Source organism: Nyctereutes procyonoides, unplaced genomic scaffold (genome assembly GCF_905146905.1).
Source record: "Nyctereutes procyonoides isolate TBG_1078 unplaced genomic scaffold, NYPRO_anot_genome, whole genome shotgun sequence".
In the NCBI taxonomy this organism is placed as follows: domain Eukaryota; kingdom Metazoa; phylum Chordata; class Mammalia; order Carnivora; family Canidae; genus Nyctereutes; species Nyctereutes procyonoides.
The window spans coordinates 39015727-39035226 of NW_026575049.1; the positions used below are offsets into that span (position 1 = coordinate 39015727).

At 40.8% G+C, this 19500-nt stretch overlaps 1 protein-coding gene and 1 long non-coding RNA gene across 3 annotated transcripts; one reads left to right on the top strand and one right to left on the bottom strand.

The window, feature by feature from the left end:
* Positions 1–4726: 4726 nt before the first annotated feature.
* Positions 4727–16369, bottom strand: CUNH2orf49 (chromosome unknown C2orf49 homolog). 2 transcript variants are annotated; one of them, XM_055329237.1, is made up of 5 exons: positions 16114–16367; positions 13731–13897; positions 10430–10556; positions 10181–10303; positions 4727–7848 (listed from the first exon to the last, which is right to left on the bottom strand). In XM_055329237.1, exons 1-5 carry the CDS (start codon positions 16210–16212, stop codon positions 7792–7794), a joined length of 573 nt encoding a protein of 190 aa, XP_055185212.1. In that variant the 5' UTR covers positions 16213–16367; the 3' UTR covers positions 4727–7791. The 2 variants fall into 2 exon arrangements, with proteins under 2 accessions (XP_055185212.1, XP_055185211.1); XM_055329236.1 differs by having other exon boundaries at positions 10181–10556; positions 16114–16369.
* Positions 16370–16583: 214 nt separating this feature from the next.
* On the top strand, positions 16584–19094 carry LOC129512014 (uncharacterized). The gene is made up of 2 exons (XR_008664957.1): positions 16584–16824; positions 18421–19094. It is a non-coding gene; the product is annotated as an uncharacterized LOC129512014 (long non-coding RNA).
* Positions 19095–19500: the final 406 nt, after the last annotated feature.

The following is a 19500-nucleotide window of genomic DNA, read 5'->3' on the forward strand; positions in this document are numbered from 1 at the left end:
TTTCTGAAACACTGAGGAAATGTCCAGGTAACGCATATGCCAAAATGTACATAAACTAAGAAACTGACCTTTTTAAGAGTGGCAAAGAAACAAATAAAAGCCTTTCACAAAAATAAAAGCAGTGTAACTTCATCCCCAGACACCTATTAGCAGTTACACAATTAGAAGCAGATGAATAAAAAAATTTCCAAGGACCAAAACAAACGGACAAACAGCGACAACAAAAAAACATAAACAGGCTCATAGATACAGAGAATAGATAGTTGCCAGTGGGGAGATGGGGAAAACAGGTGAAGGGGACTAAGAGGTACAAACTTAGTCCATCACGCAGGTGTAATTACAGCACAGGGAATATGGTCAATAATATATTGTGGTAATGTTGTATGGTGACTATACTCACTGTGAGCATCTCCTAATATACATAATTTCTTAGCACTGCTGTACACTTGAAACTAATTTAGGTCAACTATTTGAAAAGAAACAAAACCCGAGCCTCTCTTGCTTCTGCCCTACTTTCTCCTCCCCATCAGAGGTAGCAGGGAGGTCAGGAGACAGGAGAGGCTCCTGCTCAGGCACCCCCCACCATGCAAGGCCACATCCACACATGTGAGGCCTTCAACTACCCAATCCAACACCACCCTGTTTTGATTTGTTTCAAATAAACAGAGGTTGTGTTAAATATTTTTTTTTTAAGATTTTATTTATTTATTCGTGAGAGACACAGAGAGAGAGAGGGAGAGGCAGAGACACAGGCAGAGGGAGAAGCAGGCTCCACACAGGGAGCCCGGCGTGGGCTTTGATCCCGGGTCTCCAGGATCAGGCCCTGGGCTAAAGGCGGCGCTAAAACACTGAGCCACCGGGCTGCCCCATGTTAAATAATTCTTTAAAAAAAAAAATCCAAGGGGATCTTCTAAGAGAAAAATCCATTCTGTTTTGAGCAGGCTTCTTCAGGTTTCAAGGAATTAAAAACATTAACGAGCAAACTAGTACACAGATTACTGTTGACTTTAATTATTAAATGTTCTTCAGATTCCTTCTCAAGTTACTTGAATATTTAGACTGAAATAATTGGGATTATTAAAAGGATAAAGCCCCTTGAGAGCAGGGACCATGTCTTATTCCGACTCCTTGAGTGTGAAAATACAGTACACACCTACTGAATGAATGATATGTTTTTCCAGGGAGTTTATTTCGTTTGTGATTTAAAAAACAGAGAAGTTACCTTGACATTCTCTTTTTCATTAAAATGGTAAAACTGCAAACATATTTTTTAAGCCAGATGACTTAAATGACACTAGAAATGAGAGGAATCTGTAAGAATAAAGGCGAAAAGAATGACACATATAAGTACTGCACTCTAGTTGATCAAAGCGGTTTTGTGCCCAGGTCCAGGTTAACGACTCTGCAGCTGCTATACGTATGTCCTGGAATTGGACAATGAAATAAATGGACAGTGGGAGCCAGATTTGTCACTGTTGGGGTGGGAAGTTACAGACAAGCAAAGGAAGTCTAGAATGACCCACAGGGCAATGGATTCAAGTTGGAGACACTAGTATGAACTCACATTTGGTTTACTGTCAACAGTTATATATAGAAATATTTATAGACCTGTATATACAGGGTTAGTATACACACATACATATTTCCTTGCTCTGTCACCCCACTTGCTTTCTAATACCATTCTTTAGTAAAAGGAACCAAGGCTCCGTGGAGAAGTGGCTGCGTTTAGACTGGGGCAGGAAACACACAGGATGAACCTAGAGCACCTGGAAGTGTAGAAAGTAAGGAAGTGCTCAGAAGAAACCACAATGACGAGGGACATAGGAGCCAAATGGAAGTTTCCCATGGCCAAAGCTGGAACAATATATGAGAAAAAGGCATTGGATTATAAATAACCCAAAGAATAAATTCTGAGTCCACACTGACATAAATTATTAAATAAATAAAGAACAAATATGCACAGAATTACACGTAATTTATGTAGCTACCTAGCCCATAAGGTGGAGCCTAATTCCCTACTCAAGTCTTCCTTCCAAAGAGTACAGTGTGAGAGGAGGAAAAAGAGTAGCTCTATGTTAACCTGACTGACATACAGTATGTCAGCCAGGTGACCAAGAATAACCTCAAAAGCAGTAAGTCATGTTGATAGTATATACCCTTCATATGGGATGAAAGTTGCACTTCACCTCTGTGAGGTTCTCTCCAAAATCCATAACCCCAGTCTGATCATTAGAAAAACGTAAGTCAAATTCAAACTGATATCTAACCAGCATGCCTAGATTTGAGATATCTAACCAGTATGCCTCAGAACTGCTAAGGTCATCAAAAATTCAAGGGGAGTCTGGGAAACTGTCACAGCCAAGAGGAGTCCAGAGTACTAAAATATAAGCTGGTGTCCTGGATGGCGTCATGGGATAGGAAAAGCAACATTACGTAAAAACTAAGCAAATATGAGTAAAGTTATGGACGCAACCGACAAAAATGTGCCAGTATGATTCACTTCCATGAACGTACCATACCAGTGTGTATCAGTAATGGGGTTAACCCAGTGTGTGGTATATGGGAACTCTATATACTATCTTCCTTTAAATAAATTGTCTATTTTTAGTTTATTTTTAAAAATTATATAGCAGGACACAACAAAGTTTAGCCAGATGCGGTTATTTTTATAGTTATTATTTTGATTATATGAAAATATTTTCATGTTATTTTATGAAAAGTATCTTTTGCCATGATTGGCATTTTAGTCTCCTAACATTTGTTAGTCAAAGAAATATAAATATTTTAGTTAAAATAAACTGAAAAACAAAAAAAACTTGGATAATTTTACCAGAAGAAGAACAATTCAGAGCTATTCTATATTACTTAGCTAGTCTTGTTTTTTGGTTAAACTAAATGCTTGGTTAAGTCTGAACATAGTTAACATAGTTAACAGCTTCCAACTGGTTGCAGAATCAAATCAAAAGTCCTTACCATGGCCCAGGTAAGATCCTACATAATCTGGGCTGCTGCCTACCTGCTTTGGCCTCATTTAATATACACTTCCCTGCTCTATTCACTGATCGGAGCCGTACGTTTTTTCTGGTCTAAAATCCTCTTAAGCTCAGGGCTTTCACTCTGCTCTAGTCTGGTGTGTTAGCTAATGCTGGGTAGCAAACCATCCCCAACACTTAATGTGGCTTAATGCAATTCCTATTCTGTTCAGTGAGGATTTCCTGAGTCAGTTATTTAGGCTGGTCTCACCGGGGACACTCATGGAGCTGTGGTCTGCTGGCAGCTGGAACAGGAATGGGGGGCTAAGTCCTATCTGGAGGTTAGAGCTGCTTGCTGGATGGTTTTCTAGCAGGCTTTTTCAGGTGGCTGCAGCAGCGGTCCCACAGTGAGAGCATTTGATGAAAGCAAATTACAAGGCCAGTCCATATTCAAGCAGTGGGAAAGAGACTCCATCTCTGATGGAAGGAGCAACGAAGAACATGTAGACATTTAACATCTACCATATGTAAGATGCTTTTCCTGAAAGCTTTCCGAAACTATCTCCCCTTAAAAATCATCTTTTCACAGAGGCCGTTCCTAACCACTATTACATTTAAGGTAGCTGTTCAACCTCCATTCCCCCCCATCTCTCATTATTTCATTTCTTGGTTTGATTTTCTGTCATTACAATTATCCATTATTTCATTGAGCAGAAACGTAATTGACTCACACCTTTATTTTTTCTGCCACAATAGGATAGACAACTAGGTTTAAGAACTGAAGAGCAGGGCAGCCCAGATGGCTGTGGTTTAGCACCACCTTCAGCCCAGGGTGTGATCCTGGAGACCTGGGATCAAGTCCCACAAGGGCTCCCTGCATGGAGCCTGCTTCTCCCTCTGCCTGTGTCTCTTTCTCTCTCTCTCTCTCTCTCTGTGTCTCTCATGAATAGAGCAAATCTTTAAAAAACAAAACCAAACAAAAAACTGAAGAGCAAAGCACTTCAGTAAAAAGCACTTTAGTAAAAACAATGTCAATGAAAATATATTTTGTCTCTTCTGTCCAAATGGCTTTTTTTTTTAAGATTTTATTCATTTACCCATGAGAAACACACACAGAGAGAGAGGCAGGGACATAGGCAGAAGGAGAAGCAAGCTCTTTGCAAGGAGCATGATAAGGGGCTCAATCCCCAGACCTGGGATCACGCCCTGAGCCGAAGGCAGGCGCTCAACTGCTGAGGCACCCAGGTGTCCCCGTTTTTTTTTTTTGTTTGTTTTGTTTTTAAATTCAACGTAGAAAGTAACCTGAAATATTTCCAACTGTTAGAGTTTCAGTCTCCAAAATTAACATACCAGTTTAGAAGTTTACTTTTTAAGGACCAGCTCAGATATGAATAAATAATCCTTTAACTGATCCTCTGGTATGTTCCAGTTTATAGGAAAGCTTACTCGGGATAAAGTTTGAGGGACTTGTTTCCATGCATCAAAGCATAGTGGCAGTCAGTCAGCGTGTCAGTCCCTGTGGCATCAGGATATCCCAAATACTGGGCCACTCTGGTCCACCACCACTTCAAAGGGGCACCCTGAGATGTGGCCGGACAACTGGCATCAAGCCTGATCCCAATCAATCCTGGTACAGAAGGTTTTACTATAAAGCATGACACTTTCCCACCATATAGTTTGTTCAAATAAAAAGAGATCAAGTCATTACAGAATGTTTTTCCACTTTATTTTTTTATGAATGACAGACCTACTCAGTAATTTTATTCCGTTTATTAAATAAGGATAAAGCTACTTAAAAGACCTTTTACATACAAAAATGTACATTACAAGGTTAAACTTTCTGTACTGAATTACAAAACCTGCACAAGCATTTTAATAAAAGAGCACACTTAAAAACATTTTGACCATTTTGTAGCCTCTAAAAATTACTGAAGTGGCACAGTAGTAAATAGAGGAAGCTCTTACATACATATGATTTAATCTACTGGCAGTTTTACTTAATGTAAGTTTTTAAAAAGGTCATTGCTATTCAATGAGTCTCTACACCAGTTTTAGAATCCTCTCTCAAAACTTAAGTCAACCAAAATATTATTTCAAATAATAATTACAATTCTGAAGAATTTCAATACTAGCAAAAATATTATGGCCTCATAGTAGTAGTTGAACAACTTTCCAAAGTGCCTGGTAGCTGTCTAGATTAATAAAGCTATTTTGGTAAACTGTACTGCCTTTACAGCCACTGGGAAGCAATTTAGGGCCCTTGGTGCTGCAGGGGCTTGAGATTTCCAGAATTCACGCAGCAGTCTATGATCCCTCAAATACAGGACTGGGGGTCATCCTATCTTCACTCCTCAATGAATGCATAGGGCCAAGCATTATGAGATGCAAACCTAAGCCTGACGCTTAGGGTCTGCAGAAAGGAGGATGGAAAATGGAAGCAAAGAGTTAAAATGGGAAAGGAGAGTAAGAAAAAGGAAAACCGGACAAAGAAGAAGGGGAAGAAAACAACAGGACCACCTGCCAATGGCAGGAAGTGGTAAAGTGCCTGTAACTACACCTCAGAAGCCAGTCACTGACTCAACCATTCATTTGCCTACCCCAATAATAATAATAATAATAAAAGGGTGGCTCTGTTGAAATATGAAATCAATAGAAACAATACTAACCCATGTAAGTGAGTCAAGGGTATTCCAAAGTTGTTTGCCATTCAAATCAAGTCCTAAACTTTAAAGGACACCAAAGCAACCCTTCAAAACCTAAGATTCCCGACGTGCTTCAGATTCCCATCTTTCGGTAGGCTTCAGTGCTTGGAGGAAGACATTTCAAGACAAGCTATATCTATACACCTTGAGAAGGCACAGTGCTCTAAGATGTTGCTATTATGTAATACACAGTACATGGTTTAGCACTTCTCCACATTTCAAACTCAAAATAGCTCAATAATATGCTTCTATATGAGCATTGATTCTGAATGTTCATAATATAAACTTCAATTTGAAGCAACAATGTTACACAGTTCAGCTGTTATTACCAACCTACTCTGTAAGTTAAATATACAAATTAAAACTTAATTTTATTGAGTAACTAGAAAGTTTCCATTGACTTAAAACTGTCAAATGGCTAACTCTCTCCTAACTAAGAGAGAAATGCAGGTGGAAGCAGAAGGGACAACTGAATTATCAAATATAATTTGTCATTCTACCCTAAAATCTGTACTTTGAAAATCTCCTCTAACATACAGTAATGTAGAAGGTGACAGCTGTCCTTCAACAGTATTACAGGTATCAGCCCTGCAGATAACTATGTATTCACTACTTTGCCATAACGTCAATAGCTTATGCAACACATACTGTATTCAATTTTGTCTTATCTGTACAGATTTATAGTCTGGATATAGGCAGAATGGCTAGAAACTGTAGGGTTCTAGTTTTAGTACAGTACTTACCTGCCAGGCTGAATGAATTTTTTCTAAGGCTATTTAATAGCTGAACTAAAATACTTGTTTTAACAAACCAAAAGAAGAATGAGACTGCTGTAAAAAGTTAATGAAAAGGTGAACCCCCAATTTGAAGATCAGTCATATAAGGAGAAAAGTATGAAGTATCTATCCTCTGTACTTGCTTAGAAATACAAGGCAAAAAAGTGGACAGAGGAATGCATGGGTATAAGGTATACCCTATGTTCCCATGGATTTCCATCATACAATTGGGATGGTAACACTGCTTTAACACGAACACAAAACCTCAGTGGATAATGTGCGTGTGACAGCCCTGTGGGAAGCTGCCCGTTAGCCCAGCAGGGAGCCCTGTCCGGCTGATACTCGCCTCCTACACTGTCACTTTGTGGTGACTTCTGGCTTTGCCATCTTCTCTTCTGTTTACACCAGGTCATATTAAGCTTCCAGCCTCAGCACTATCCCTCCTGGACTCTCTGAAGTGCTGGAATTTCATCCCCCCCCCCCCCCCCTTATTCTCTAAACCTTCTGCCATCAGGTACCACATTGAATAGGACTATGTCACCTGAAGATCTTAAAGTTTCTTTTAAGATCTTTTTGAAAGGATGAAGCTCCCAAGAAGGAGTGACACCTGAGCTCCCAGAGATCACAGACTGCTCATGATAATAGTGAGGACTGCTGCATGACAAGGACATCTAAAGGGTGGACCAGCTCTGAGACTAACCAGTCAACTCCTAACAGACCAATTCTGTTATGACTTCAAGGGAAGGAGCAGCAGCAAGCACTGAGTTCTCTTTTGATGTTTATGGGAAAGAGTAATGTAAGCACTTAAGAACAGCAATTTCATCTGTATATTCTGAATAGTTTATTGGCAGCACTACAAATATGCTTTTCTTGGTGAACCTTGAGGAGGAGTTTGGCAGTATTTACTAAAATATTGGGATAAACTGTTAAATTCTTTTGCTAGGGAAAAGAAATAAAAATTGTGAACTTCTAAAATATTTTGAATTTAAACAAAATCTCAAATTTCCCCAAACACTGAAACAGAGTAATGAAAATAATTCCTAAAATTCATCAGATGCTTTATATCAGACTTGCAGCTAATGACTGACTAGGATCAATATAAATGACTTACACTAAGCCATCTGTTTAAAAAGAAATTCTTTCCTAACAGGGCACAAAAGGCAAAAATTTTAAGAAGGAAAAAAAAAAAAAAAGGAAGGAGAAAGGAAGACTTTTCCAACCTAATTTTAAACCTCTTAAGAAAATTCCACAATAATCAGGATCTCTGTAAATACTGTGAATATACGTGAACTTGCTTGAAAAACTACAGTTAGTTATATTTACATTTTTGGAAACTTTCCTTCAGGGCCATGTAACATGCTGTATCTTCCTCTTTGCTTCTGGAGGCTTCAGGTTATTCTGAAAAGACATAAATAGAAATCAGTTTAAATCTGCAGAAATGCCAGAGGATAGCTTGAAATGAGCACTTAAAACCACCAGTTTATTACTAATATACAAATGGTATATCACTGCTGCCATCTGGTGGGAGAAGATCATTAGGAGATTAAGGAAAAAAAGCAAGTCTCCCTTGCCACCCATTTTTTTTCAGCTGTGGTTCTCAAACATTTGCATATTAGGATCACCCACAGTACTTACAAACATGCCCAGACCTGGGCCTTATCCCAGAACCAATTAAGTCAGAATCCACAGAAGGTGGCAGGGATGAGGCTCTGACTTCTGTCTGGGTTTTGTGGAAGCTCTTCCAGGTAATCCTAAAATGTATTCAGAATTGAAAACCACTGACGGCTCCAGACTTGCTTCCTCCTCCCTGCCTACTCCACTGCCTTCCTCAAAATCTCACAGTCCAAGATCTTAATACTAGTAAATTTAGAGATAAAATAAAATCACATCTCTGAAAGAGTAAATTTTTTCTGAGTAGAAAGATGTATTTTAAGAGAAAAAGATCCTTGAGACTAACTCTTTATTATTATTATTTGAGGTCTAAGTTCTTTTTCCTACTTTTTTTTTTTTCTGTCCTTCTCATTCTTATCTGACACCCTCCTTGTTTTTCCCACAAAAGTAACTGAAATAAGTAGGCAGCTCGGTGTCTTTAGAAGTTCATGCACTGAGGTCAAACAGGCCTATATTCTGCAGCCTGGCCACTTACTCCTGAACCCTGGACAAGTTCATTTAAACTGAGCTTCTGGGGTGCCTGGGTGGCTCAGTTGGTAGAGTGTCTGCCTTCGGCTCAGGTCATGATCTCGGAGTCCTGGGATCAAACCCCACATGAGGCTCCCTGCTCAGCGGGGAGTCTGCTTCTCCCTCTCCCTTTTCCCCCCACCCTTGTGCTCACTCTTTCATACAAACATACATGTGTGCGTGTGCGCGCACCTAAATCAATAAATAAAATCTTCAAAAAATTTAAAGTGAATTTCTATTTCCTCATCTGTTCAACAAGAAAAAGAACTGTGCTATGTCACAGGATGGCTGAAGCAATGAACTAATGTAAGAACTAACAACTGGTCATATTTACACTAGTTATCTTCTTTCTACTACTATTTTAGAATGTTTGACCTACTCTGAGTTTTCACCCCTTTGACACACAATTCAAAGAGGATAATAAAGACAAATGTGTGTGTCTGAATGTGTAGGTGCCCTCAAAATTCTTATGTTGAAACCTAATTCCCAACATGTATTCTAGAATTAAGGGGAAGGGCCTCTGGCAGGTGCTTAAGACACAAAGGAGGCACTCTCATGAGTGGGCCCTTAAAAGAGACCTCAGACAGCTTACTTGCCCTTCTGCTACATGAAAAAAACAGTGGGAAACAGCCAACTGTGAACCAGGACATGGGCCCTCATCGGACACTGAACCTGCCAGCACCTTGATTCTGGACTTCCCAGCCTCCAAAACTGTGAGAAATACATGTCTGTTGTGTAAGTCATCTAGTCAGTATTATTTTTTTGTTATAGCAGTCTAAATAGACTAAGACAAATAGACTAAGACAAGAAATAAAACCTGTAAAACTGCTGGATGTTTAGAAATAATTTTCTGAGGAGCCTAGGGAAGAATCAAGTGTGTGTGTATACCATCTCATAAATTAAACTCTAAAATAATATATTACCAATCTGTACCAAATTTGCCAGTATATGAAATCGAAGCATCCAAATGCTTAATTAAAATACAGACCAACACAGTGGATTCCCCTAAACTTCCTATATCCCTCTAAGGATACGTACATTTGAGGAAAAGGGGGGGGGGGGCACTATAAATCCTGAACACTGTAGTGTGGTTTTAAGTTAAGTGCAAAACAGACACACTGAACGACAAGCTCTCAAATGCTACTTAATATGTGACTTTGGACAAATCACTTAACATTTTGAGCTCTACTAATAAAGGAATATATTTCTCTTTTAGTTCCAAAATGGTTAAAGGATTGAAATGAAAAAAATCTAGGAAAAGTGCCTAACAGACTTGCTTTATACATTTTATTTATTTATTTTTCTTTGCTTTATACATTTTAAACAGAAATAAATTGAGTAGACTTGAAAAAGCATTAGCTTATCTTCATGGATTTTAGGATTTCAGGAGTCAACATGAGAAAGGACATGGAAGAGTCAGACCATTTCAGAGTTCAAGAACTGCCTATGGCCTGGCTTGCCCGGCCTGCCCCGCCCACCCTGGCTACAGGAGGCCCACGCACTTAGAACCTTCATCCCGCTCTTAATAGCACAGAAGCCGCCCCACACTTACCACAGCCTCAGCTTCTTCTTTAGGGGCCACTCGCTTTAACTTCACGGGAGTAGCTCCAACAGGGGACAAAGGTGGGGACTTCATAGGACCCAAAGGACTTTTCCTATGCGTTAAGTCATGGTTCTGTTTAGTGTCATTATTATTGTGTTCCATTTTATTGTTCATAGGCAAATTGGAAGACAGAATTAGGGGTGAAACATTTGAAGAGGAATTTGACAATTTTCGAAAGGCATTACTGGTAAAGCTTGCCTGAGGAGGAGGCCTGAGTCGGTCATTATCTCCATTCTCTGTCTTTCTCACTTTGATGCTTGTACTTGTTGAACTTCCATCAAACACAATAAGAGGTCTTTTCCTTAACCCATCTACAGTGCTAGTCCTGAAATCAAAGAGACATATTCTTGAAAAATACCATCTGCAATGGCAAACCAGTTTGCAGGAACTCAAAGCTAAAACAACGACCAAAAATATTTATTGGTAAGACTAATCTATTTTAAGTAGGACCCCTGGGAATGAAGTTTTCTATTATCACCCTAAATGAAATGATCAATTTTCTAATGCTTGAAAGTTTACAATATTTATTGACAAGAAACATAAGTTAGCTGTAATGTACACACAAGATACAGGTATTTTTAAAACATCAACCAACCACTTCACCCTAGAACTTAAAAGAAGATTCCCTGGTAATTAAAAAAAAAAAAAATTCAGTTTTAAAAATCACCCTACCCTACCTAATTGATAGGATTATCTTGACTATGTAATAATTATTATTTAAAAACAATAATGAACTATAAAATTACAGCAAGAGTACCTCAGTAGCTGTCTACAGTGAGAACATTCTATTTATCAAAGGTTTCTAAAGCCAAGACACTTTCTAAATTATAACTATGTGTAATTTTGATTTTAAAATTTGGCAAATCTTCATGTTTAGCTTCTGAAAACCTAATTTCCACTCTGAATGATAAAGATTAAGTAATAAAAGCATTCATTTGTCCATTATCCACTATATCTCAAGTGAAAACAAATTTATGGGGAAAAAAACCCTTTTAATTAAACATGTAAAAGAACTTAAGCAGCTAGTTATTAGGAAGAACACTTCCACCTTGCTACTCAAAGTGTGGTGGATGGACCAAGAGCATAAGCATCACCTTGGGAGCCTGTTAAGAAATGCAGAATCTGGGGCCTTAACCTGTACTGATCTGAATCTGAATTTTAACCAGATTCCAGGTGATTGGCTAAATTCACTAATTCTTAGGTCACCAATGAATCATCTGTTTGAGTTCCTACATAGAGAACTCAAAGTAAGTTTCCTGCAAATCCACTGCTGCTGGAGAATGGAAACAGAGGGCTCATCAGCTTGTGAGAGTTCAACTGAAGATCCCAGAGGCATGCTGAAGTTTGAGAAGCACTGCACTGCTGATCTGGGCCTAGCTCTGTGTGACCTGAGGAACATCACAACAATTTACTGGAGCTCATTTCCTCCACAGAAAAATAAGCAATTCAACAATACCTGGATCTCTTAGATCCTTCCAGCTTTAATGTTCTGATGATTCAAGAGTCAAATCTGTAACTTTTTTACAAAGTCACAATCCCTTCCAAAAGGACATTGAGGGGCTTAAAGGGATCATCATTTGAAGTAACAGTATTGAAAGCTTTGCTTAGGACAATATGCCTGAATGTGCAGATCAAGAAAAAAATACTTTCTTATTAAGAATCAACAAAAATAAGAGGTGCCTGGCGCCAACTCATGATTTCGGCTCAGGTCATGATCTCAGGATCCTGGGACAGAGCCCTATAGTGGGCTCTGGGCTCTGCACTCAGCACAGGGTCTGCTTCAGGATTCTCTCCCTCTCTCTCCCTCTCCTCCTCCCACTTACTCATGCTCTCTGAAATAAATAAATCTTTTCCCAAAAAAATGACTCAACAAAAGTAAATTGAAGATATATTTGGCCTAATCTATAGATTTACAAAAGCTAACACTAATATTTAGCCTGTACCAACATATAACCATCAAGCTAAAATGAAACTCAACCTGAATTGAATGTGTTCCTGATCAAAAGAAAGACTATTCCTTTTCCAAAAAACTAAGAGCACACATGTTATATTCTTCAACTGTTTTCACATACTTGGAGAATACTCTATCAATAATGACTCTTTGTAACTAGAGATTAACACCCCTCATCAACTCAGAGCTAGCATTCTCCTTCACCCTCAGCCCTCATTCCACCTTCTCCCACAATCACTGCCGATGACAGTACCTTACAAAGAGAAAGCTCTAAAAATGAATTCAGTAATTAATCCATAGCACCCACTTGTGATAAAATAGACATAGGAAAAGAAATAACTCATTTTGTCCTCATTAAACTATCACTATCAAAGAAGTGTAACCTTTTATTTTTTTTTTTTTTTAAGATTTTATTTATTTATTCCTGAGAGACACACAGAGAGAGAGGCAGAGACACAGGCAGAGGGAGAAGCAGGCTCCATACAGGGAGCCTGACGCAGGACTCGATCCCGGGTCTCCAGGATCACGCCCTGGGCTGAAGGCAGCGCTAAACCGCTGAGCCACCCGCGCTGCCCTGTAACCTTCTTTTAAAAAGAAAATTCATTTGCTTGTGGTTTTATGAAAAACTTCTTGAAATTTAAAAATTTCAGTGTCCTTGAAGCAATACCACAGCTCCTTCATTTCTGTATTATTCAAAGACCTTAAAATCTTATTTGACTCCACTTTTTTCTCACAACTCAGCAAATCTTGGCTCTACCTCCAAAATACATCCAAGACTCCAACCACTTCTTATGAAGTTCACGACTTCAGTCGAAGTCACCATCTATGAAGTTACCATATCCATTGCCTGGATCACAGTATAGCCTCCTGACTGATTTCCCTGTTCCCCTCCCCACATCTTAAATCACTTCTCAGTACAGCAGCCAGAGTGATGCTGTGAAAATGCATATCAGATGGTGTCATCACTCTGCTCAAAATCCTTCAATGGCTTCTTATCTCAGAGCAAAGCCAAAGTTCTTACAACTTACAAAGCTTTACACGATCTAACCAACAAGCTCCCCTACTTACCTCCAATAAGCCTCTTTACTCTCCCCTTGATTCTCTCTACTTTAGCCTTGATGGCCTCTTTATTGTTCTTGGTTTATGATGGGCACACTCCTGACCCAGACTCTCATAGTCTGTTTCGAATGCTAGCTTGCACTCTACCTTCTACAGGTTTCTCTCCTGACATGTCATTTATCAGTGAGGTTGCTCCTGGCCACTGTACCTAAAACGGTACTCTCTCTCCATTTTACTTTTCTCCTTAGCACTTGTCACTATGTAACACAGCATATGTTCTACCTAATTTTTTAAATTGTTTCTCCCAATTAAAATAAGAGCAGGGAATTCTGTCAGTTTCACTCATGCTATAAGCACAGTGCCTAGTGCTTAATAGTTATTGAGTAAACAAATGTTTCTTACCTAAGTTTACCTGGAGGAAAAAAAAAAAAAAAGAAAAGCGAAGTTGTTAAGTCATGTAAGATAAAGACCAGAACCGCTAAGAAGTACCTTCTAGTCTCGTTTTTCATCTCATGTTGCTCTCTTTTCTTTTCCATCATTTTTCCCCATCTATTCTTTGGCAACTCTCTCTGAGGCAACGGTATTGCGTGCTGAACATAAAGATCAGTGAGATTGTCTTTGTTTATTCTTACGTCATTTTCGACAGCTATGTTCTTCTGTGGAAAAGAAAACAAAAGTAATTTCAAAATAACATTCTTCATGGTAATTACTACCTACCTAACAGGGTAGAACATTTCTGCTTAAGTAACAAACTTCATGAAGTTTAATAATGATGTAATTTGCAATTTATTTACCATCATAAAATTTAAGCTGTGTAACTTATTTACTTAGGATTTATAACACAAGATTATAATACGTAAAGTTTAATGTAACACAAGTCATAATTTATAATTTTACAATTATTACATAATCACTATAATTATAGAATTTGTTATTTAAGCCTGTTATTTAAGTCATACAGGTACTTTTTTTTTTTTAAGATTTTATTTATTCATGAGAGACACACAGAGAGAGAGAGACAGACACAGGGAGCGGGAGGAGCAGGCTCCACGCAGGGAGCCTGACGTGGGGCTTGATCCCAGGTCTCCAGGATCTATGCAGATCCACAGAGTATACTGTAAGTATTATAGTTATGCTCTGCAAATATTAGGCTCAGCCTCATCTTAAAAGACAATGGTCACATGATCCCAGTGTGACAAGGACTGCAGTCCACCACAGGTCAGTCAGCATACCAGGCATGGAGACCATTTACAGTAGCATCGTCTTAGTCTATGAAGTAAACTGAAGATGGGAGACTGCCTGGAGAAATCAACACCGCACCCCCCCCACCCCGCCCCGCCCGCTGACAACAATCACTACACTCTGAGTTACACAGTGTGTTACTATCATGATCAAAGTAGTGGGCTGCAGGTCTCACCCTGTATTTTGTTTCCTATGTCTCCCTAAAAATGCTTCTTAAATTGGAGTCAACGACCAAGATTCCAAGTGGCCCTACAGATGGACACTGCAGTCCCCTTACTGATGCCTGTTTTGGTAACAGTGCATCATGTTGTCACCAGTCCTTTCAAGTAGCTTCCAGTCACTGTCCAACCACCCATCTAAACTGCCTCATTCTCCCTCACTTTTCAATTTCCTCTCAACATCATGGAAAATGTGGCAAAAGGAAAAGGAGTAGTTATGGATAGAGAGTTTGGATTTAGGAAGAAAAAATGAGGATACACTTATTCTTCATCTGCAATTCAGAAAGGCCTGGGAACATTTGTGTTCAGTATAAATGGCAAAACAAGCCCAATCTGTGTCCTCTGATAACCTTACCCCGATTACTTTTTTCTTCAATATTTAAAAGCACAAATATTACTTTTCTCTCTTATACCTGACTACCCTTTGCTATCAGTTTTCACCCTCTACTCACTCAGAGATACGGAAAAACCCAGGAGACTGCCTTGGATAACATTCCCAGAGGATTCCCTGGCACCTTAGTTTGGGCAGCACTGCTCCAGGGGAGGTGCTCAAGCTACGGGCCCCAGGCTAACAGCAGGAACTTGCTGAAAATGTCCACTCTTAGGACACACCCCGGACCTCCCGAATCCGACACTGTGGGGCTGGAGCCCGGTAATCCGTGTTCTAACAGGCCCTGGCCGGAGGGGGGGGGGGGGGATGCACCTAAAAAGCGTGAGAACCGTGTTTGAAAGGTTAAGTCCCGTCAATAAACACACTCAACAGGGCTTGAGGAAATCTGAGTACTGAGGGGCAAACAGGGAAAGCAACAAAACGTGGTATTTCAAGCCACAGAGGAACTTTCAGCAATTCTCTACCACTTTAAACCATATTCATCACTTTTCTGGTCCTATTTTTTGTTGACTTATCTGAGGCCGTATTATATTAGCTCGAAAAGAAGAAATGCTGCCCTGGGAGCCAGGGGTCCCGAGTTCTCCTGCCTGCACCACGTAGCGACCTTTGAAATAAGTCGCTTCACTTCTCCGAGGCTGAGTTTCGTCTTTAACGAGGTGAGAGATGAACAAAGGGCGATTCCAGCCCTGACAGGCCCTGACCACCGCCCTTCATTTCTACTTCGATTCCCCCCTCAGCCCCCGCTGGGGGCCGCAGGGGTCGCCTACGGTTCCTCCGTCGGAGCCATCAAAGACCCAAAAAGGTAAGTCCTCCTTCCGAGGAATTCCTGATATTCCAAGCACGTGTCTTCCCGGACCGGGGTGTGAGGAGACCCGGTCAGTCCGCGTGGAGTAGTCAGTGACACACACGGGGCGGGAGAGGCGCCGGCGGCGGGCGTGTCCGCTCCCCCCGAGGGTTACCCGGGCCGGCTCAAGTCCGGACCCCGCTCCCAAACAGGCCCACCCCGACCTGCGCACCCGACCTGCTCCAGGGTGAGGAGAAGAAACTCCTGAGACAGCAGCTCCGGGTGCAGCAGCAGCTCCGAATCCGTGCAGCTGCGACCGCCCACATCCCCCGCCATCGTCGTCGCCAGGAGACCCCGGCCGGCTACCCACAAGGCTCCACGAAGGAAGCGTCCCGGAAGTGACGTAACGCTCGGGGCCTTGCATGTGACGTCATCCCGGGTGCGCCGCGCGCCCCGCTCCGCCTGTGGTGGCTTGCAGGGGTGCTGGGAGAGATCTGGCGGAGGGGAGACTCCCGGGGCCGAAAGAAGTGGAAGGGACTTCTGCAGAGGAAATGACTGGCGTTTGACGTCTTGCAAGAAGGGACGGGAAAAACGAAGTTCCCGGAGCGTGGGGCCACGGTTGGTCGCGCTTCCTGTGACGTCCAATGGCAGAGGCCAAAGGGATTCCTAAAAACAGTCTCGCGGGAAAGCGGCGGGGCGGCCGGGAGTCCGTTGACCTAAATATGGCGTCGCTCGTGGCTGCCGTTGTTTTGGTTCTTTTTCAACCTACTTCTCTTAAACCTTTTTCAGTAGGATGATGTAAGACCAGATACCTTAATTCCTTGTAAGCCCATGGCTCCGCACATCGTAGGTGCTCAAGAATTCTCTGAAGTAATACTCCTAACAAACTTGCTCACGTGTGAAAATAATAATAAAACCGCCGGTGAAACAGTGGTGATCCAATCCCTGGTAATTCCCCAAGAAGTCTCTTCTACTTGTTTTTCATCTTTTGTGCAAGGCAGATAACATCCCAAAACATTAAGCACATCTAAAACTTGCGGAAGTGTTCTAAGTGCTGTTTGCATCTTCTATGATGTATCATTTTATGGGAAATTATTGCTTTAAGGCACAGGAATGACTCTGAGGATGCTAAAAGATAAACCTTGAAAAAAAAAAAGTGGAAAATAAGTGAGATGCCAAATCAGAAAGATAAAGGAAAGCTGAGGGGTGTTTTTGCAATTTTTCTTCATCATTTATGTAGACGACACTTTATCTAGAAATTGAATTTCAGAGCTGGGCAGAAACTTAAGTTAGGCCACTTCTTTCGTTTTAGTGTTGAGGAGGTTGACCTGAAGGACATTTGAATGACTTGCCCGAACTAGGACAGAGTTTTAGAGCCTAGCCGAGGCAGGTATTTGGATGTTCTGATCTGGGGTTAAGTGTATTAACTTCATGGTATTAGGATGGTAGTATTTTATATCTAGAGTCTGATTACATTTTCATAACAATAGTGAAATTAGTATTCTCATTTCCTTTGCCGGAAGGCACGTTGTTTTAATGGTAAAAGCAGTTCTCTTGGAAGAAGCCTGGGCTTGAAAACTAGACCGGCTGCAAAACAAGACCTTGAGTCCCTCAGCCTCAATCTTATCGGAAAAAAATGCTGTGCTAACATCTGTGAAGAATTATCAAAGGAGTACAGATTATATAACTTGCTTGGCACAGAGCAGATGCTTATTAACCGGTAGCTGGTTTTTAGAAAGCATTCAACTATAATTATGAGGCAGCCTAGAGAAGTGCAGAAAGCGCAGGCTTTGGGTGGCTCCAGCACTCACCTAGCACAAATATTTCATGTCTCCCCACTGCAGTGTGCTCAGTTGTGAAGTGGACATTGTAGGGCCATCCCACAGTGTTGTGAGGTTGGAACTAGAGTTTGTAAAGTGTCTCCTCTGTTGCCACTACCTGGAGATAGTGACAGGTAGTCAGTGACAGCCTCCTGACTGTCATCAAAGGAGGCAAGTGGCAGGATGGTGGTGTGGGTGGGGAAAAATGAGTTTAAGACTCTGAAAGTATGATTATACATCCTTGCTGTCTGATCTTTTTCCTTGTGGTTTTCTAGACCAATCACCTCACCTAAAGCCCCAAGCTTTTTATCAGCAAAAATGTTTTGTGACAGGTAAGCCCTGTCTAGTTTTCTTAATTTCCCAGAAGTACTCCTCTGCTTTAAAACTAAATCCATTAAGATATTTCCAGTTGCCTCTGAACCAAAAATCTGTAGATGGAGCGTTCCCTGGGGCAGGAAAAAGACATCAAGATTCAGAGAAGAGGCAGTAGAATGAGATTGTAATACTCCGCAAAGGAGAGACTATTTGGTAAAGCCTGCCCCTGCTCCATCCTGGACAGAGCCTGGGAGAGTGGAGGCTCAGAGAATTTGTGGTCAGGTGATTGGCTTTAATCAGAGTCCTGGTGTAGGAAGTTGGATTGGGGGAGAATTTGCATTTCTAACAAATTCTGAGGTGATGTTTCAAATATATCTCACATCTCACAGAGATTCTGTCCCCATCACAGGGCAAGGAAGACAGACATTCCCCGACCCTCAAGCCAGGCTGTCACCTTGATTGAAAGAACCAGGCCTCTCAGCACCAAAACCATGAGACAGAACACCAAACACCAGAGTGGACAAGGAACATCTCCAAACCCTTGTGGGGGACCAGTGATGCTAGGACCTGAATCTCCTGCTTCCCATCTTGGCTCTTCAGAAATTCCCCGACCTAATTAATACAGCCCTGGGGAAGAGACGGGGCTTCCATTGGTGAGATTATTGTCACTGCAGCTGGGTGGAGGCTTGAAAAAGAAATAACTCATAACAGAGAAATAACTTTTTCTCAGTTATAGAAAAAATTCTTTTTGTTAACACATTTCAGTTTGTAGACAGAAGTTCATTCCTGCTACGCTGTTCTCTGTGAGCATTCTATAGTAACCCACAATTTTTAAGATCATGAGGTTTCATTCTTTAACATTTTTATTTGGTGTCTATCGTTGACAAAAACAAACTGAGGTGTACCAACAAACACTGCCATGCCTGGCATCATTACCTCACAGGGTTGTGAGTTCCTGTAGGACGGGGTCCGTACATTCCTTTTGACTCTCCCACCTGGTCTGTAGCACACACGATGCTTACATTTAGTAAGTACTCAATAAATGTTGAATGAATGAATCACGAATGAAATACGTACCAAAAACTTTAAGTGTTGATTCTTCTTATTGGTAGCATGATATTTAAGATACTTGTTCAAATATTTTTGTATTTGGAACCACTGTTCAGCTTTGAGTTCCAAATAACTACTTTTAGTACCACCATAGTAATTAATGGTGATATTTTTATTGTCCTTTCTTATTCCTTTCATAATCAGATCATAATAAAGATGCATTCAGAGACTTCAACTACTCATCCCATAGATCACCCCTTCATGAGCTCCTTGAAACAGTGTTTAGTCTTTGGTTTCTCGGCACCCAGTGCAGGGCCTTGCACACAGTATAAGACCAATAATGCACTGAATTAATAGGAGCAAAAAGCTTTCCAAATTCTCAGGCACTTCCTAACTGAGCTTTCCTATGACCAAACTTCTAGAGCATGTTATTTTTTTT